At 43.6% G+C, this 21831-nt stretch overlaps 1 protein-coding gene across 2 annotated transcripts in view; it reads left to right on the top strand.

The window, feature by feature from the left end:
- LOC143283927 (uncharacterized) overlaps nucleotides 1-21831 on the top strand; it is a 104081-nt gene that overhangs the window by 43362 nt on the left and 38888 nt on the right. For both annotated transcript variants that reach the window (XM_076590368.1, XM_076590367.1), the window contains exon 11: nucleotides 15048-15157. In XM_076590368.1, coding sequence (XP_076446483.1) covers nucleotides 15048-15157 — 110 coding nt within the window. The remainder of the gene's footprint in view (nucleotides 1-15047; nucleotides 15158-21831) is intronic.

Genomic DNA, 21831 nt, shown 5'->3' with positions numbered 1-21831 from the left:
CACGCTTGTTTTGGTGTATGCTCGTGTGTGGGTGCACGCGGGTTCACTGAAGTTGGCCCACTTAAGTTCTGTTTTGTTTCAGTCATTTGGTATCAACGTATTTCCCCTTCACTGTGCACTGTGGTTTAATGTTTCTCTTATTTGTTTACGCCCTCTTATTGTTATATTCAGCTTTTATGTTGTTGGTTTGGTTTGGGTTTTTTTTACATCAAACTAGGGTGTTCTCTCTCTGTCTCTGTCGCTCTCTCTCTCCCTCCGTCCCTCCCTCCCTCTCTGTGCCAGTGAGTTGGACAAGTGGTGTCATGATGTCTGCACTTAGTGTGTAGATTGATTTATTGCATTATTTCATCACCTACAGTTAATTAGTTTTTACACATGTAAAGCACTTTGAGCTGTGTTCAAAAAAAAAAAAAAGTGCTAAATAAGTGTTCATTCTGATGATCATTATTATGTTATTTATCGTATCACTCACATTGTTGTTGGCAAAACCAGCACATTCTTCTTTAAAGACATTGTGGCATTGAAGTGGAAGGATTTCGAAAGTTTTTATTGAGTGGAAAAGGAATAAGCTTGAACGCGGTCACAAAAGAAAAGAATAAATTAACCCAGCAAAGACAGAAAAGGAAGAGAGAAAAAATGTGCAACATAGTAAGCAAACGAAGAACATGTTTTTTTTCTGCAGAAATAAATACTCGCTGCAAGATCTGACTAAACTTAACGAAGTAGGTGGAAGAGGGGAGGGAAGAGAAGAAAAGAGGAAAGAAAGTGTTCCCGAGCCATGTCCAGGCGGGACCATTGTGCTGGTCTTTCGTCCTGCAGTCCTGGACAGGCCTGCCTTTCTCTTGTGTGAAATCGGGAAGACCACATCGCCATAGTGCAGACCCATGATTGGCATCCATTTTTTTTCTTCAGTGACTCTGTCTACAAGTGTATTTGTTTTACTGTCAAAGCGGTTTTTTCTGTAGAATTTGGCCAGGTTTAACCCTTCTTTCTGGTCATTGGTTCTTTTACGTTTTTAAGTGAATGCTGCCCCCTTGGGGCTGCCAGGGGTCTTTCAGTATAAATAGCACCCCTGCCTTCTGGAAATTCTGTGCTAGAAATTTCCTCTTTTCTGCCACTGTCTTTGTTTCTGCCTTTTTTCATTCTTCATTATTGTCTCCTTTTTCTGCCTTCCCAGTCCATTCCCCTTTCTTTTTTCAATCAAGCTTTGACACTAGTTTCTTTTCCGCAGTGTATGGTGTACTACTGTCAGTGCTGTTTTGCTCTGGTGATTGGGTTGTGAGATGAAAACACTGGGATGGGCACTAGCTCCCCATTCTGCAGTTTCATTTGCCTATATGGCCTTTTTATGTATTTATTGTTTGACTTTGAAGTATTGTTTTTGTCCTTTTTTACGATTTTTTTTTAAATTTGGGGATGATAAATTAAACGGAATGGCTGGCGTCCTCAGCATGACGTAGTCTATTTGCCATAAGGAGCTAAATGGTTGGAATACTGTGTCATGAACTGTGTTTTGTGGGTTTGTCTTGTGTGTTTTTTTGTGCTTTTTGTAGATGTGGCGGTTTTGTGTTCGCGCGGTTGGGAGTTTGTATGGTTTGACAGTCCTGATGTGGCCCTGTGCGGTCTGCTGAACTATAAGCAACAAAAACAAACAAACAAGTGAATGCGGCACACGGGACGTCGGTTCATCGTCTCATCCGAAAGACAAGCATCCAGATCAGCACCAAAGGTGTAGTGGAGGGGGAAGTAAAAATGGATAGACTGTGGAGCCTGACCCGGTGTTTAGTAGACGTTTTTCTTCTTTCTGTGTTCAAGGGCTGCCCTTCACCGGGTTCAGGAGTGGGCTTTACCTGCATGACCGTTTAAACCCCTGCCTTGAAGGCAGCCATACTCCCGTTTGCGGGATGGGGGGCGTAGCATGTTGGGTATGTTCTTGTATCTTTAATCCACCAAACACTGACGTGGATTACAGGATTTTTAGCTTAATGCGAGCAAAAAGCGTGACTGTTTCAGTGTGTGTGTGCGCGCGCGCGTGTGTGCGTGCATTTGATTGTTACAAATACATTACAACTATATTTTTTTTCTACACTTCTTTTGGAATAATTATGCAGTATCAAGCTGATCTCTCTTATTGATCAGAATTTCTCAGCATCTCTCTCTCTCTCTCCCCCTGCCTCCCTCCCCCCCATTTCCCTGCCACTCTTTCATGCCCCGTGCAAAATCGCAAATGCTTGCTGATGTTCGCTTTAACTTTAGCACGCTTGTACTCGGAAGCATGCACACACACACACACACACACACACACACACACACACACACACACACACACCCTCCCGCCCCCCGCACGTGTGTTATATGTGTGTGTATTTTTTATTTAATGCTTCGTACCCTTTGGCGATCAGAATGATGCTTCACAGGTTGAACTGTCGAATAATGTGAACCAGAAGTTAAACGTGCAGCAGTTCACGTCCGGGAATTTTTCCACCGATTTTACTATAAAGAAGGAGTTGAGTGGGGGTGAGTGGGTGTGGGGAGAGAGAGGGGGGTGTTGTCAGTGTGGAAAGCCCTGTTCCCTGCGACATCAGGCTGAGCTGTGCAGGACTGAGCGACACAACGGCGGCGGGGGATTAGGTGGGAGTTCGGATTGTGCACCTCAGCAGTAAAACTCCTCCAAGCCGCCTCAACACACGCCATGGTAATGCGCTTAAAGAGCAACATGTTATATCTTTTCTCAGTCCAGTTTACAATATAGCTTTAAAACAGCATAAATGATAAAACGTTATCATTTTCAAGTTCTGCTGATCTCTTGATACGAGAGAAGCACCTTAAGTTTTACATTGGTTGTTCTTGGCATTTTGTGAACAGCGGGGGGTGGGAGGGAAGGAGAGAGTTTCCCCATGAAATTCTCAACGTTAATAATTAGGTTAGGAGTCTGTTGTGTTGCCCTCAGCCCTCTTCTACCGCCCATGGGTGGTATTCAGACCATCCTATCTGCGGGCCTTGCCTTTTGTAGATTTACCCTTAGATACACCTTTACCTACTGTAGGATGTTCACTTGAATACCACTCCTGTTCTTCCTCACACACGGATGCTTTCTTTCCTTTTGGGTTTGTGGGTAGCTATGCAGTCAGGGGAAAGATTCCCTTCTGTAACCCCGTCCCCTTCATTCTTTCCCTGATTGTTCAATACTGTCAGAATTAAAGGAATTAACTTTTTTTTTTAATCGGACTATCGTGGGTATGGAATGATCGTTCATTTATCATGATTATTTAATTTCAGGCTATTTGATAAATACCTGTGGAAGGTTGTCAAGGCCTTGACCAGCATGTTGGCTTTTTTGTTGGAAAGACTTGCTTTTTTTTTCCTTGCTTTTTTTTTCTTTAAGCAGATGTGGCGTGGCTTACATGGATCAGTGTGCAGGCTTTGATGCCTCTTTGAAAGTGAAACTCGGGCAAAAGCCTGGATCATATCTGATGGTATACCATCGTGTGTGCTGGTCACACGCTAAAATATATTCATCAGTCTATTACCGACAGCGCTAGATGCTGCACGATAGGCTGTTAGTTGATGCTGACAAAGCGCTGTGTGTATGTGTTGGGAGAGAGATAGTCAGGCATGTATAATTGAGTGGGAAAGAGCTGTGCTTTTTGCTTCAGTGTCCTAACTTCCAGGACCAGTTTTGAAGTCATCCGATATGGAGATTCCCTACCCACATGATGACCAGGGGCTTTTATTACTTCTGTCCTGGGCATCCTGCTCATGTCAGGTCTGCTTTGTTGACCTCCACCCCATCCTCCGAGCCCCCTGCCGTTAAAACAGTCCACCAGAAAATGAAGGTGAGGTTTGTTCCCAAGTGGTGACAGTGGTGTTTCCAGGACGTTGGGCTGAAAGCGCTGTGAGCAGGTCCCCACGAGTCGTTCACTGACGGCTGCGATGGCCTTGTGATCAGTGTTGACTTCGGGTCCTGGCTTCCATCCCGGTGTAGCAGGCCAGACTCTACCGCGTCCAGAGCAGGCCCCCATATAAAGTTGCCTGGTCTAGAATAATTATTATACCCTTGTATAAAGTGGCCAAAGCGAGAATATACCCCGGATATAAACTAGCATAGGGTACTTTTTATCCGGGGTATGATTTGTTCTTGGCTATTTTATAGCTTCCTATTTTCCCCCTGAAATACATTGATATTTGAAGGGTATGAATATTGCCAAGAATTAAACCTTGAAACATAGCCTGGGTGAACTGCGAACGAATCAGGTTTTTTTTATTTTTTTTTTATTTTATATTTTAAATACACATTTACCCTACTTATATGTTTTTATGTTTTAATATGGGGACAGTTCAAAGCAGTCCGTGTACTTGTTGCTTGGATAAAACTGACTACTGCCTTATCATAACTGCAAAATTGATACGCAAAAATTACTATAAAAAAGTGCAACACCACTTTGGACTCACACCCCCCACCCACCTCACCGCCCCAGCATCCCACCCTTCACACAGAAACATGGACGCACACACATAAAGATTGCTTGTGGAGAAAATGATCTATATTGTAAGATATTGTTTGAACAAGTATGTTTTGAAATTAGACTTGAAAGATTTTATAGTGGAGCAGTGTCTGATGTTCTGTGGTAGAGATTTCCAAAACCAAGGGCTATAGTGTGTAAATGTTCGGAAACCATGGGGCTTGCGTCTGTAACGCTGGATTTCGAACATGGGTGTGTCAGATGAAGAACGCAAGGCAGGGCGGGGTGGACTGTACATTTTGACTGGGTCAGAAAGGAACGATGATGCAGAACCATTCAGTGAGTTGAAACACAAGCTATTTTAGAATTCTTTCATATACTGAAGCCAGTGTAACTTGTGTAGAAGAGGAGTGCATGGTTATCTACGAGAGGCCTTAAAGATGAGACGAGCAGCTGAGTTTTTGACTTTCTTTAGAGGTTCTATGACAGTAGATGGCAAATCTGTTCATAACGAATAACAGTAACCAAATCTGGAAGAACACGAGGTGACTAGTGTTTTTGTTGTATCATCTGTGAGGCATGTTTGGATTGAACTAATTTGTTTGAGCTCATAAAATGCTGTTTGACAGACGGGACATAGCACTAGCAGTTCGACTCCAAATATTAACACACACACACACACACACACACACACACACACACACACACACACACACACACACAAACTATTGTAAATGGAGATCAAGCCGGTTTTATTTAAACAAAAAACAAAAACGTATTGCCACCAACTCGAGGCTACTTTAGGACACCACACATCTTTTAAACAAGACTAATAATGAAAGGACAATAATTATTTTAGAAATTTCAAAGGCATTGGCACATTTAACTTTGGGCCACAATATATGAGCCAAATACCCATGGTTTTGCAGAACACGAAACAGTTGCGTTCACATTGAGGGATGGATGTCAGATTGTTTCCAACTAAATAAATAATCTATCAAGAATGGCCACTCAGCCCCTTACTTTTATAGCAGTTGTGCCACTTGCAGAACGAAAGAAGACAAACCTAAATGTCAAAAGATTTGAAATCAGTCAAGATGTCACTGAAACTAAAACAAACGTAGGCACGAAAATAAAAAAAAAATGCGGCTGATACAACATTTTTCTTGGCTACTTTATACCTGGGGAAGATACTACTGGGCCATGTTTTGTTTTGCAGTGTGTGAGGTTCGTTTTCGGAGTCAGATGGATTTGTGCTGAGATAACTGCTTTCACGGAAAAGTTTATTATTTTGTGTATGTCATTAAAAGACAAAACAAAAAAGGAGGTATCGTTGATTTCATCCGCCTTCAAAGGGGAGGGGGGGGGGTTCACGGAATGTAGTTCAGGGTCATCCACCCCACCCCGGTCCTCCATCCTGACCCTCGGTAAACTGACCACATCAAACACGACCATGAAGAGGAGAAGGGCACGTTTGTCAAAAACACCATGGAACATCAGTCATCCGTGATAATTGCCCTGTTGAACAGCACAACATGGCTGATTGTTAACAGCGGTGGTGGACTGAGCCGCAAGCAGCCATTCTGGTTCTTCACACTGACAGCAGCATCTGTGGAGAAGTCCTTTCCACGGTCCTCTCTTTTCAAGCAGCAGATGGATGCATTTTTTTTTCTGTCCATTTCAAGCAGAAATGCTTGATCACACGGTGTGATTGTTGTGATAATTTGCAGTTAAAGACACACATAAAAGCTGTGTTCATTTGCAGTTAAAACACACACACACACACACACACACACACACACACACACGCACAGACATCTTCAAAAACAGTCACTCGCTTGCACGCGCCTTGACAGTGAAGGCTTTCCCTTTAGTGATTGTACCTGAAATGTCACTGATGTCTGGGTAACTGGTTCGTGCAATATTCACCTCGAAATTTTGTAGTTTCAAAGAAATCTCTTGACTCGCTGTTGGCGTTGTGAATGTGTTTCGAATTTCATATTTGGTGGTTGTCCAATGGGATGGAGAGAAAGACGTCGCATCTTGGTTGTTTCATTGGAATTGTTGGGGCTAAAACAACGAAAAAATATATAAACAAACTGCCCATTAATTAATAGTCATGGAAAGCACAGTTTGCAGCCAGCATGATGCCACAGTGAAACCCGCTTTGAAGCTTGTGGATATCACCGACTCTCTCTCTCTATATATATATATATATATATATATGGTATTTTCTCAGTGACATGAAGCTCGATCCTGTATGAAAATGGAAGCTTTTAACGAAGCGCTGTGTTAAATATCCAGATAGGGGGTGGGAGGGGAGGTAGGGGTGGGGAGACAGACTGTTGGAGATGGCCACAGACGCTTCAGCCTGTCAGGGACTCGGGTTTGTGGTCAACAAGTTGTCTTGCCGAGGGGTACAGTTTCCGTGGCTGATCGTGATGGCAGATAGCTCCAGTGAACGATCATCATCATATCATCATGCACCGCCCAAACATTTCCGTTTGCCACAGGCTGAAAGGGACAGATAGGACAGGACAGGTAGACCGGAAGTGGGGTGGGGGAGGTTTCAATTTGTTTCAGTTTCAAGGCGTCAAAACGTGTGGTCTGATCCATAAGCGGAACACCACATCTTGTTATTTGTGTGTGTGTGTGTGAATAGTAAGCAACAACAACAACAAAAATAAATGAATAAGAAAGAAAAGAAAAAAAATGATGGGCGGACTGTAGGACTGGGTGAAAATGAATCAGAAATTAAGAATATATATATATATTTACAAGAGAAAAAAAAAGAAAAAGATTTACGCAGGAATTTCGACAATCAGTTGACGAGAGCTTTTCAGCTGGTTCTTACAGTTTCCATCAACATTAAACCATGAATGGGTGAATGGAAACGGGGTAGGGTGGGGATAACGTGATGGAAGGTTGCACATATACTGAGCTGTGATGTCGACTTTGTTTTCATGTTTGTTTCCCCCTTTTTGAATACGATTTTTCTTCATTTACTCATTTGTTCACTTGAGTGTATTTGTTTTATTTCATTTTTGTTCATTGTTTTCACACGCAGGCGCGCGTATACACAACATACACACACACACACACACACACACACACACACACACACACAAAGTTTCAATTTTCAGTTATCCTTTTACTCCTATTGGAGTATGGAGGATTACTGCAAAATAATCTTTTCATGCCCAGAACAAACATTTCCAAATACACAACAGTGTCACATAAAAGTTGAGAAAACACAAATTTCTTTCAACTTCAAAAGTATAGCTAGGCAACATTTGCAAATCTAATCATCTTACAGCTAAAATGGCATTTTTGCCTCCTTTGAGCATATTTTTAAAAAAAATTTAAAAAACCGATTTTGGAGACAAATATTTTTTTTAGGAACATATCTGTTTCGTAACTGATCATAATTGGGACATTCCATTATAAAATGAAACTCATCAACGATCACAGACATGCTACAAACCTTACAAAGCCGTAACACTCGTGGTATGCCTTTGTGTCTCCCTGTTTCTATTTCCAACTTATGGTTACTACTTCGAAATCTGAAGAAGCTGATAACGTAATTAACAGGCATTTGACTTGTATTTTTCTCTACCAAATCCACTTTTGAAATTTCGATAAAACAAACATCTACTACTCGCCTCTAGAGCATGTCTCCATAGATTTTGAAAACTATCTCTCAAAGCAGTGTTGACATTCTTGCAGAAAGATTCCCTCTCCAAGAAGAATTGAGCATCCCAAACACATTCATACCCCGCTTCTATTAAAATTTGTCTGATACAGCTCATCCATTTTGAAGAATAATTACCATTTCGATATAAGTCAAGTAATATCAAATATATTTTCCCAGAATATTTTTCTGTGTTCGATATCACTAAGCTGGTCCAAAATCGAACTAAACACACACACACACACACACACACACACACACACACACACACACACACACACACACACACACACACAAACGTACATAGACAGACAGACAGACAAATGGATGGATAGATGTTTTTGATATAAAAATTTGACCAGCACGTTTTGTCTGTGTGTGTATGTGTCAGGTCTTCGGTTCTTTTTTTTCTTTTTTCTTTTTTGTTTTGTTTAAATTTTAAAAAATCAGATGTGATATAGTATAGCGTTTTTAAAGAAAATCAGATGTGATATAGCATAGCGTTTAAAAAAAAATCAGTTGTGATATAGTATAGCGTTTGCGGATCAGTCCGCACGCTTCCACGCCACCTTGAACGTGAGAGTGATGGCGATGTGAGATAGGCTGTGGGCAGCCTGACATGTATCCACCCAGCAGCACTGTTGGATCGTGTCGCCCGCGGCTTGATCCACATCGCCTGGGCACCCCACAGTTAACTTGATAACGCGTCTGTTGCCTGTCTGCTTGCCTATCCCTCTCCTGTCCACCCCATCCCCCTCCCCCTTTCGTTCTGCCCCATCCCTCTGTCTTTTGCACTCTTTCTCAGTATCCCTGCCCCTTCCTTCCCTAACTCTGTAAGTTCAAGTCGGTTTGTAACCTCGGTTGACATGGCTGACGGGGGATATCAATGGGGAAAAAACTAACAAACAAAAACAAAACTGGCGGCAGTAGACCTATCTAACACGCCATTGACACCACCAGCACAATGCATTACGATGGGTAGTGAAATTGCCCATTTCTATGTTGGGTGTCACACTGGCTGGTATTTAATTTCCACCCCCTGTGTTAGACCTTTAGTGTTGGTCTGGACGCTAGTCATTCAGATGAGACGATAACCCGAGACCCCATGTGTGGCAGTCAGTCAGTGTGGTCTGGTGTGCAGCAGCAAGGAATGGGCAGGACGGAACGTTTTGTTTTTGTGCCTGTGATGGTTTGTCTTGGACCGGATGTGAAAACATTTGTTTTTGTGCCTGTGATGGTTTGTCTTGGACCGGATGTGAAAACATTTGTTTTTGTGCCTGTGATGGTTTGTCTTGGACCGGATGTGAAAACATTTGTTTTTGTGCCTGTGATGGTTTGTCTTGGACCGGATGTGAAAACAGTCCACTCCTTTTCATTTCTTTCCTTTCATTATCGAACTCTTTTTTTTCCCGTCAAAATTGTTTTTGTGTCTACCTCTTGCTCCCCCCCCCCCCTTCCCAAACTTCCCATCTCTCCTTGGTCACTCCTGTATGTGTCCCAGTCTCAGTATATCATGTGCCACCATACTCTCACGAGGCTCGCGTACCCGTCTTGCTCAAATCGGACCTCTCATCCGGCCGCCCACACAACTCTGCAGTTGGCAGTTTAGTTGCTGTGGGAGTGAAATCCGCTCCATCGAAATACAGAGCCCTCAACCTTCTCCCTACACCAACGCACTGGGGTCAAGTTGTGCGATGGCATGTTAGTAATAGGCCTGACTTGGGAGTGTTCAAGACTCATATATAGACCGGAATGTTGTTGTTTTTTTTATTCCCCCCATCCACCAGACCTTGAGTGGTGGTCTAGGTGTTCGGATGAGACTGGAAACCAAGGTCCCCGTAAGCATCATGCACGAAGTACAAGTAAAAGAACCCACAGCAACAAAAGGATTGTCCGTGGCAAAATTCTGTAGAAAATCGTCTTTGATAGTAAAATAAGTGCGGAAAAAAAGGAAAAATAATGGTGGCGCTGCATCGTGGCGACGCGCTCTCCCCGAGGAAAGCATCCCGAATTTCACACGAGAGAAATGTGTAATGGCAAAAGAGTACTGCACAGCAATACAGTCAGTGACTGGAAGTTCAGGACTGTGGGAGGAGAGGAGAGTGTGGTCGGCCAGCCACGTGAGCACGTGGTGGGTGAGGTGCGCTGACTGAACCTGGGGGCAGTGTTTGGTGCGGAACTGGTCAGGCTCAGTGTGATAGGCATCACACCACATCAGATGGGCATCTCCTCGGACTCTCCTCTCGCCTTCACCCCCTCCTGTCCCCTTTCACTCTCACCTTGTTGGGACTTTTAACGGGACCGTCGGCTGGTTGATGTGTCGCCGAAAAGAACTGTTACTGGTTTTAAGCATGCTGAAATATTATTCGTGCGTCGTATCTGTCATGAATTTGTTGTAATAATAGTAGTAGTAATGATGATGATGATGATATAGCGCTCATGCCTGTCTCGAGACAACAAAAAGTGCTGTCACATTAGTTGATCACACGCATATATCGCAGTCCAGTTGGACTTTTGATTTAATTAAGTTTACAGTCAACTTTGTTCTGGGTTCTCGCTCCTTTGTTTGCTTTTTCGGTCTAAAATCACATTATGTGAATCGACGTTAAACTGACGAACACACACACACTCACTCTCTCTCTCTCTCTCTCTCTCTCTCTCTCTCTCTCTCTCACACACACACACACACACACACACACACACACACACACACACACACACGCACATGTATACGCACACACATGCACATGCACACGCGCGCGCGTTTGAAATAGATTTATACCGTGGAGAGGTATCAGTTTGCTTCATGCTGTGTATCGATTGAAATCCAGAAAAATCACTTCACATTGTTAATGTACGGTGTTGGTGATTCCCTTACCAAGTTAGTTCACCCAGGGGCAGCCGGGTGGGGGAGGAGGGGGAGGGGTGATTACTATCGGCTGTTGTCTGTAGTCATCACTGTCATGTCCTCTTCTCTTTCTGACCCCCACCCCCACCCCCTTCACACCCCCCTTTCCACTTGGACAGCCACGTTCTGCCTTTAGGACTGACTGGTCCTCAGTGACTTTTGTTTGAGTGCAGTGGCAAAAAAGAAGTGAGCGACAGGTACATAACTTTTTAGTCCTGATATGCGCTGTGCTTAAAACCGCAACAAGCGCAGAACGTACGATAGGTGTACGTGCTTCCAATGGACTAAATAGTTATCGTTATGTTCTGCACATTTCCAGCAGTGTGAGTGACCTGGTGATGTTGAATTTGCAAGGTGGGTATAGGTCGATTTTGTGATACAGAGCATTGTGTTCACACATAAGAATTTGGGAGTAGGGGGCGGGTGCATGCATCGTGTGTGTGTGTGTGTGTGTGTGTGTGTGTGTGTGTGTGTGTGTGTGTGAGCAGTAAGAAAGCAATGTCTACGTTTTCTTAAAAGTGTTACTCTTTCGAACGCAGCTTTCGCGCGAACAGGTTATTTCATTTCCAAGACAAAATACTAAGTATTGTGCCAGTGCTGTGGCAGTGCCGGATTGGTGTGTGTGTGCGAGGAACGGGATAACCCTATTTTAGTCTGTGACCGGCATCGCTCCATAACAACTGATCGCTGGATGACAGTGAACAGTGATGCAGTCCATCAAGTCATTCCAGGTGTAGAAACAAAATAGCATTTACACCCCCCACCCCCGATTTTTTTGATTTTTTAGACAGTATACTTTTGTAATTCTGTAAAATGCACAACTCGGCAAAGAATGAAAACGTACGGCCGCAAAAAGAATACCGCGTGAGGGATCATCTGAATGACGACAAACTCTCTCTCTCTCTCTCTCTCTCTCTCTCTCTGTGTGTGTGTGTGTGTGTGTCTGTCTCTGTCTCTGTCTGTCTGTCTGTCTCTTTTAAACTAAGTCTTTTGATGTCATCCACAAGACAATGTGGCGTGCGTAATCTGTCATTTAAACTTAGAGAAATAGTAACCTCTTAGTACATCCTGAACTATCGTTTCTCGTTTCTAGTACTGTTTTGTTGAAATTTGATTTTGATTTTGAATATTTTGAAATGGTATTTGTTCACTTACCCCTTCATGAGGGGCCATGGCCTGATAAATAAACCATTCGCATTCTCTCTCTTTCTCTGTGTGTGTGTGTGTGTGTGTGTGAGACACACACATATATAGCGCGCGCAGACACACAAACACACTCATACACATTTTGAAAAATCTTTTTTTTTCTGCAGATACGATGAAAAAAAGCTGTATATGCTTTATCATTTATCCTCAGTAAAGATCATTTTGACAATACTTGACACGTTTATCGTTTCATCCCTTTTCATCTCGTAAAGGCGTGTGCGGCCAGTCGAAAGACACAAAGCGGGCATAAGCAGTATCAATTAATTTATTTATTCATGCTTCACAGCAGCTGATTGTGCATAGGCATGTCAGTGGGGGTTTGGGTGGGACGGCGTATGTGCTGTGCATGATAATGGCCATGGCACGTATGTTATAGCAGCACCTATCCCATTGCACACGTCAGTATCTTCTCCCATTTTCCAGAGTCACTATTCTGAAATGTGGGGTGCATACGGTGAAGGCTTCGCTGTCACTCTTTTCTTTTCTTTTTTTCTTTACTGTCGTGCATGTGAGTCAGCCCTAGGGTGTGTGTATGTGTGAACGGTGAAAGTGAATGTTTTTAGATTCTGATCTGCAGTTTGTGCAACTATGGTTTCCTTCAGTGTTCATGGTTCTGTTGCAATTCTCCCTTGGGAGACTGCGTTTGTACACTTTTAAACTTGAAGGACCACGGCGGAAATTCGATTCAATCATCAAAGAACGATACTGAGAAAATTCGTTGTCAGTCGGGTAATCGGAACAAGTACAGTCGCATCTATAAAAAAAAATAAAAGAAAGGGGGGGGGAAAAAACAAAAAAACAGTGTCATCGAGAAAACACACACACACACACACACACACACACACACACACACACAGGCTAGTCCATGTGATCCGTGACTGTGATCTGTAGTATCGCACGTGTTGTGCAGTGTAATGTGCCAGAACGTGTAAATCTCAGCAGATGTCACTTTAGTTTGTGGCATTTGATCCTGCTTTGGCCGCATCATACTATTTCTTGTACGTTTTCTCTGCCTCAGTGTGTATCTTTGTCTCATGCTGTCTCTGTCTCTCCCTCCCTGTGTTTGTCTGTTTCTCTCTCCCTATCTTTCTCTCTTCTTCGTTTTCCTTTGGTGGTTTTTCTTTCTGTTTTATATTATTTTCTATTTTTACATTTTTTTCAACATTTTCCGCTTCGTAGGCAAAGGCAACACATGAAAAAAGTCACAAAGCTCAGCCCTTGTTAAACAAGTTGTCTTGTCTTGTCTTATCTCTCTCCCAGTCTCGTATTTTGGTGATGCATGTTTTCGTTGTGTTTTATCATATTTTGACTTTGTTAACAAATTGTCGCGTTCATTTTAGCCTTTCTTTTGGGATATGCCTGCTTACATACTACCCTCGTATATGAAGATTAACACCCCTGTCTGCATCTTTCTCTCTCTCTCTCTCTCTCTCTCTCTCTCTCTCTCTCTCTCTGTATGTCGCTCGCTCTCTCTCACCCACATCACCACCACCACACACATTATGTCACCGATTTTGTCTCTCTCTCTCGCTCTCGCTCGCTCTCTCCCTCTCTCTGCATCTGTCTCTGTCTCACTCAATCTCACACTCCCAGTGTGTGTGGTGTGTATGACAGACATATATGTTGTGTGTTTGTGTTGTGTGATTTGTATGATACAGACCTACATGTTGTGTGTTTGTGGTGTGTGATGTGTATGATACAGACCTATATGTTTGTTTGTGGTGTGTGATGTGTATGATACAGACCTTTTTGTTGTGTGTTTGTGGTGTGTGATGTGTATGATACAGACCTATATGTTTGTGGTGTGTGATGTGTATGATACAGACCTATATGTTGTGTGTTTGTGGTGAGTGATGTGTATGATACAGACCTATATGTTGTGTGTTTGTGGTATGTGGTGTGTATGATACAGACCTATATGTTGTGGTATGTGGTGTGTATGATACAGACCTTTATGTTGTGTGTTTGTGGTGTGTATGATACAGACCGACATGTTGTGTGTGTGTGGTGTGTATGATACAGACCTACATGGTGTGTGTTTGTGGTGTGCGATGTGTATGATACAGACCTATATGTTGTGTGTTTGTGGTGTGTGGTGTGTATGATACAGACCTATATGTTATGTGTTTGTGGTGTGTGATGTGTATGATACAGACCTATATGTTATGTGTTTGTGGTGTGCGATGTGTATGATACAGACCTATATGTTGTGTGTTTGTGGTGTGTATGATACAGACCTATATGTTGTGTGTTTGTGGTGTGTATGATACAGACCGACATGATGTGTGTGTGTGGTGTGTATGATACAGACCGACATGGTGTGTGTGTGTGGTGTGTATGATACAGACCTACATGTTGTGTGTTTGTGGTGTGTATGATACAGACCGACATGGTGTGTGTTTGTGGTGTGCGATGTGTATGATACAGACCTACATGGTGTGTGTGTGTGGTGTGTATGATACAGACCGACATGTTGTGTGTGTGTGGTGTGTATGATACAGACCGACATGTGTGTGTGTGGTGTGTATGATACAGACCGACATATGTGTGTGTGGTGTGTATGATACAGACCTACATGGTGTGTGTTTGTGGTGTGCGATGTGTATGATACAGAACTATATGTTGTGTGTTTGTGGTGTGTGGTGTGTATGATACAGACCTATATGTTGTGTGTTTGTGGTGTGTGGTGTGTATGATACAGACCTATATGTTGTGTGTTTGTGGTGTGTGGTGTGTATGATACAGACCTATATGTTGTGTGTTTGTGGTGTGTGTGCAGGTTCAGTTGGAGGAAGACAATCCCAGCGGCACGCTGTACAATGCACACGTGCAGGAGATAAACGAACCCAAGGGCCCCGTGGTGGTCTTCATTGAGGAGCTGGGCGAAAAGTGAGCTGTCTCTCTCTCTCTCTCTCTCTCTCTCTCTCTCATCACACACTCACACACACACACAATCCAACCCAACCCAACCCCCACCCTCACACTCACACTCACACTCACACCCACTCCACACCACAGCACACCACCACAAAACTGGGTGAAAAGTGAGTACCCACCTACATACGCAAGCAAGCACTCGCATGACAGAGAATGGGTCTGTTATTTGCATTGTATTTATTACTCTTTTGTCACAACAAACATCTGTGTGTGAAGTTCGGGTTGCTCTTCAACTGGAGAGTGCATCGCCTCAGTCCATCGCCACTTTTTCTTTTCTTTACTTTTTCTTCTTTTCTTTGTTAGCAAATGTCTTTCTTTTCCTAGTTCAGTGGATTTTTTAGCATAATTTTGCCAGGGACAACTCATTTGTTGCCGTGGGTTCTTTTATATGCGCTAATTGGTGCTTGCTGCACACAAGACCTCTGTTTATCATCGCATCGGAAAGACTTGCACCCAGACCATAATAAGGTGTGGTGGAGGCGGGCGTGTATGGGTACAGGTGGAGGGATGGTTTGACGGAAGGGGTGGGGTGGGATGGGGTGTTTGATTGCCTTTCTCTTTTGTTTTCTCCTTCACTTTGTCGGAGTACTGGCCATTTTTCTTCTTTCCTCTGCCACTGATCCAAGTCGTCAGCGCCGTCCGTGTTGTGTCCATCAGCTGCTGGTGTTCATCGTTTCTGTGTCCATCATGGTGCGTGTTGGATGTTCTATTCAGATTCAGTGGGCTCTCGTTCTTTCTTGTAATATGTTGTCAAAAGTGGACTTCTTCTCCCCCTACCACCTCCCCCCGCCCTCTCTGTCTGTCTGTCTGTCTGTCTGTCTCTCTCTCTCTCTCTCTGTGCTTTCCAATCCTCTCTGCTCCCAACCCTCGGTGGTAAATGCCAAGAAACTGAATGTAAGAAATATTTATTTTAAAAAAAACCCCACCATCAACAGCAAAACAAAAAACACAAAAAAACTGGAAAGCGGTAATGGGTTTGGAATCAGCTTAGCAGGTCTTGGGAGTGATACGACAAGGGTGTTACCGAATCAGTGCCCATGACTTACAGTTATGTATCGAACAGGGAAAGTTTAGAAATACACCGAAAGTCCTGTGGAGGAGGCGGTAAAGCGTGCTTCACCACATGTGCTTAAACAAGAAATGGATTAAAAGAGCAGACGTCTGACCACGCATAAACCCAGCGCGCTGGTCAGGGCCTTGGGAGCCTACCACAGGTATATAAAACAGCCCAATATAAACAGAATAGTCAGACAAATGAATAAATCAAGATACATTACAAGCGAAATACACGTAGAGGTTAAATATTGAAATAAAACAAGAACAAAAATTATCTACTGAAAGAGGAAACACGGTGTGCTGTAGAATTTCGAGGATGAAATTCATCTTTTAGGTTGTGTCATGTACAATATTTATAGAGAAAAGTTCTCAAAAGACATGCGTTAGCCAGATGCCAAACCTTGTGAGCTTCTGTTTGAAGAATAATTGCAGTCAAGGCTACCGAAATTAGTCCACGAATGTTTCTCTCTTTTTTTACAGTCTGGTTGCGATTGTGACAGTATGACTGTCCACGTTTCACAATTGACACAGTGCATTACGAACAAAATACACATCGATGTCTAGTGTTCAGTTGGTCGGTTTCATATTTGTATTCAGACTTGTCGATTTTATGAGAAAAAACGCAAACGCGCGCTCACACACACACACACAAACACACACACACACACGCACGCACGCACGCACGCACGCATGATTGATTGATTTTTCCTTTGTTGAAATGTTCCAAGATGGTTGATTTTATATTGGGTTGTTATGGAAAACGACAGATGGGCACAATGACTGAAATGTAGATGTCTTCACGCTCGTACTTTAAAAAACAAAAAAAGTAGTAAAAAGTAGTAACAACAGTAACGATTTGGGGTACTAGGAGGGAACTGGCGGGGTATTAATGGACATGTTTGTTGAAATAGTATCTCTTTGTGCATTGATCGGTGGCAGCAGCTGTGTAAAGTCAAATTCCCAAGAGCACAGACGGTAACATTGGCCGGATCATTTTCTGATCACTTCATTGGTATTTTTTGGGGGGGTGTCAGTCACACCCACACCCACCCACCCACACACACACACACACACACACACACACACACACACACACACACACACACACAGAGAGGCACACACTGGGACGCACGCACCCACGTATGCATGCACACGCATGCGCGCACACGCGTACGTTTGATAAGAAAAGAAAACGGATCTGTTGAACACTGGACGTAGATTAGTGTTGAACAGAGACTTCCTATTAACCTGGTGAGTCTTTGGTACGGACATGACTTTTAACTGATGACAGTGGAACATCCTTATAGACATGGCAGTCTTTGGTATGGAACATGACCATTCTTTTAACATTAGGCGATCTTTAGAACATTGACTTCCATTTTAACAGTTGACAATTATTAGTTTGTAACATAACATTGGTTTTAACGTTGAACAGTTCTCAGTATAAAACGTAGCGTCATCACAGGCATTCCTGCAGCCAAGAAATCTCCCCCATCCCCTTCACCCACACCTTTTTTTATGCATTGTCGGCACTTGATTACTGGCGCCTGTTGTGAGGGGACCTACATCTGTCTACCTTACAACCTGGTCGGCAGCAGTTGTTGGCCGTTGACTTAACACACCATGGTTGGCCGACAGCAGAGGCCATGGTTGACTGCTTCCACCAGCGGACAGGGTGGGGGTTCGGGTGGGGGAGGGAGGACGGAGGGGGGGTCGACAGTTAAGCACTGTTCGATCCACAGGTAGGCAACAGCAGCTGTCTTATCGATCCCCCCACCCTCAGACGGCCTCACACGCCGCTCACAAATCACAGACCGTGCGCGCGCGCGCGCGTGTGTGTGTATTTTTGTGCGTGTGTGTGTGTGTTTTTTGTTTGTTTTGTTTTTATCGTTGTTTTATGTTTTCCCATTTTACATTGATATTTAATGCGCGCGGTCTCTTCTGTGTGTGTGTGTGCGCGCGCGCGCATTTGCATCTTTGCAGATGTGTTCGCACGAGCTCATTGATGTTTTGTGTGCGGACTGAAATGACCTGGAACCGTTTCCACTTCGTCAGACATGTCATGCAGCAGATTGTTCTCCCGGCCCCCCTCCCCCTCCACCCACCGGTCCCCCCCTCCTCTCCCCCTCCTTCACCTCTTCACACCCATGCAAGTTGCAGCCTACCTTTGCATGGCATCAGTACAAGCAGCGGCGATGACCGTAAAACTTTTTGGTCGTGGTCAGTGGTCCATGGTGGTGGTGCCGGAAAGACCGTTGTGAGGGGGGGGGGGGGGGTGTATCGGCGGTGACCACGTTCTGCGGTCTGCATGGACCGTGATCACCTGGGAATTTTGTACGAGAAGTTTCCTCTTTTCTATCGGTCTTTTTTGGTATCTGGCTTTGTCCCAGTTTCTTTCTGACGCCTCTTTCTGCCGTGCTGGATCATTCACCAACAGTTTTGTCTGGAAAACCTTGGATGTGTTTTGTATTTTAATTTTATTTTTTTAGTCTTTTAGTATACTCGATAAGTGGGCATCCTAACAATATTGAGTTCGTTTTTTACCCAATGGACGTATGAGTCTCCAGCTCTCTTTTTGTTGTTTTTATTGGTTGGTTGTTTTGTCGTTTTCTTAATTGGTTTGTATGACTATATATATATATATAGAGAGAGAGAGAGAGAGAGAGAGAGAGAGCTTTATATATACAGATACTGTATATTTGTAGTTATGTTTATGTTCAGGTTGCTTTTTAATTTCTTATTCCTTTGGCGAAAAAGACAGTAAGATCAATGCAGAGGAATGTTCTGCTAGGTTTATGTTCATGAACATGGCTGTACTTGTGCTCAAGTTTCTTTTCCATTGTTTTTTTTTTTTTACGTGATGTAGGGATCAGTGTAGGCAGTGTTTTCAGCACTGCTAGGGCCCTGTGTGGTGGGCTGGGCTATGAGTGGTGGTAATGATAAACATCACCTCCTCCTTCCCATCTCTTCCCTCTCAGAGGGAAAGAAATTGCATGATGAGCTTTGTTCACTGGTGATTTAGTTTAGGAGGAAGGTGGCAGAATGGTTAAAACACTCATCTGCCAACAAAGTGTCCGTGAGGGTCTGGGTTCGAATCCCACTCTCGCCCTTTCTCCCAGGAAAATTAAACTGAGCGTCTAGTCTTTGGGACGAGACGATAAACCGAGGTCCAGTGTGCAGCACGCACTTGGCGCAATGTGAAAGAACGTGTGGCAACAAAAGCGTTGTCCTCTGACAAAATGATGTCAAAAGAAACCCAGTCTGATATTAGGTACACAATTATATAAGCATGCACTCCAGGCCTGACTAGCGCGTTGGGCTATGCTGCTGTCAGGCATCCGCCAAACATGTGGTGTAGCGTATATGAATTTGTCCGAACTCAGTGACGCCTTCTTGAGAAACTGAAGTAGTGATTTTGGCACAAACATTTTTAATGCCAATTTTTGAACATTCTCCATTCTCAGTGGATGTTACACCGAGACGAGTTTTCAGTTATTGGAGGAAACAAGTTGATTTTCTATTTCACTTGTCTGGTGCAAACTGGTTTGGAATAGGAATGTTATACCTATTTTTAATTGTTTTATTTCGTATAGAGATTTATACTCTGCAGTCTTGTCGCAGTGCAGGTTAGCATGCCATGAATTGGGAGCATTCATTTTGGGGATATCCATGCAGTACTAATTCGATGTAAACGTATCAGGGGCAGTTGAGTTTTCCCAGGCTATTCCCGATCCACCTATTCCTGTTTAACATATTCCCGACTCGCCTTTTCCCGATTTGCCGATCACTAAATTGGTAACCCTGATCTGCCTGCCCCCAGTTCGCCTTCATATAACTCTGCTGTTGTATGTATTCTAAAATACTTCATTGCACAGAGAGAGAGAGAGAGAGAGGCGGCGGTCGGGGGGTGGGGCAGACTGACTGAAGCCATTGAGAGTGGCGGTACGATCGCAGAGTTGACGAAACGGAAATAGACCGTCTTCTGTTGGCGATCTGTCCGAGCATTTGAAGATGATTCTGAATCCCAGAGTCTGTTCTTTCTTCAAGGTTGCAATGAATTTACCTTCGAGAAGTAAATATTTTCTGTCGCCCTGATAAATCTGTACCGGAGAATATGAAAACACACACACACACGCACACGCACACGCACACACATATTTCTGTTATGACTTTTCCATCGACGTTACCCTTGGTTCTGACACATTTTCTACAAATCTTTCGAATGACACTGAAAAGCGTGGCTCCGTGTTCGAATGCACGCACGACATCTTGTCCTAACGTTTAATACTATGATCATCTTTCGGAAGACCAGTTTGGCTTGCCATAAGTGGCGCTGAACTTTTCATTTTAAAAAAAGACAATTGGGGGCAAACGGCCATTTTTCATTTCTTGAAAGAAGCTTTTTTTTTTTTTGCTTTTTTTTGCTTTTTTTTTTAACACCCCAGTAGACTATTATGTCTTCTGAAATAAAACCAGGTTTGAATTGCTCTATTTTAAATCCTGTCATTTTAGTTGTGCTTTTTTTCCCTACAATTTTAACAATTGGTCACACTATGAAAATGTGGACTGGAAATGTCTGGGTTTCTCAGACAGGTACACGTCAGACAAGCCACTGACAGCGTGAAGTAACGCCAGTCTTGTCTTGTGCATTGAGTGAACTTGGTTGCAGCGCTTGGCTCAGGGATAGAATTGAAAACAACAAAGGAGCGTTGTAAGTTGGGAGACAAACAAAGAAATGATGAAAGGAATGTATAACATAGCTATTACGTTTAGAAAAATCTCTTCTGCGTTCTTTGGCTGCACCCACTGCACCTCCCACTTCCACTGTGTGAGCTTTGACCTGCATGATTGTTCTTACCACGCCATGTTGGTAGCCACAATCCGTTTCCGGGGGTGTGCATGCTGGGTAAGTTCGTTTCCACAGTGCACCGAACGCTTAGATGCACAACGAGATCTTTAACGTGCGCATTCGAATAAGAGCAGACACTGCTGAACACCACCACCGAAGTACAGAAGGATCTCTGCTGAAGTTCTGGGTGACATGACTTTGAATGATGCGTGTGTGTGTACTGCTGAAGATCTGACAGAACTGGCCCAGGCGCGGTGGTGGCTGTTCATGGAGAATTCGGGACGAATGGTATGGAGACCGGAGAAAATGGCATGGAAGATCTGCCATGTAAAGAAAAAATTTGATTTGTTTCACTGTGTGTACACAACCATGTTCAAATCGTTGGGGATTCGTGCTCTGGTTGTACTCTACAGCTTGACAGCTTGTTGAACTGTGTGTATTACACGACTTGGTTGATTCGAGGACAGTATTGGCACAGGGAACAAGCAAGTTCACTGTGAGTTTCGCTCGGTCGAGCAAAGGATGAATGTCAGGGAAATAGGGAAAATTAATGTTGTGTGGGTGTGCGCGCGCGCATGTGTGTGCGTTGTGTGCATGTGGCTGATACGTGCAGAGGGTGACACACGGGTGCTACTTAAACCACACACAATGCCTGTCCAGAGAACTGTGACTTTCTTTTTTGTCAGGAAAGACGTGACGAGGGTATCCTTGACAAGGCTGA

The sequence above is a fragment of the Babylonia areolata genome, chromosome 7 (genome assembly GCF_041734735.1).
Source record: "Babylonia areolata isolate BAREFJ2019XMU chromosome 7, ASM4173473v1, whole genome shotgun sequence".
In the NCBI taxonomy this organism is placed as follows: Eukaryota; Metazoa; Mollusca; class Gastropoda; order Neogastropoda; family Buccinidae; genus Babylonia; species Babylonia areolata.
This window is presented reverse-complemented; position numbering and strand designations above follow the sequence as displayed.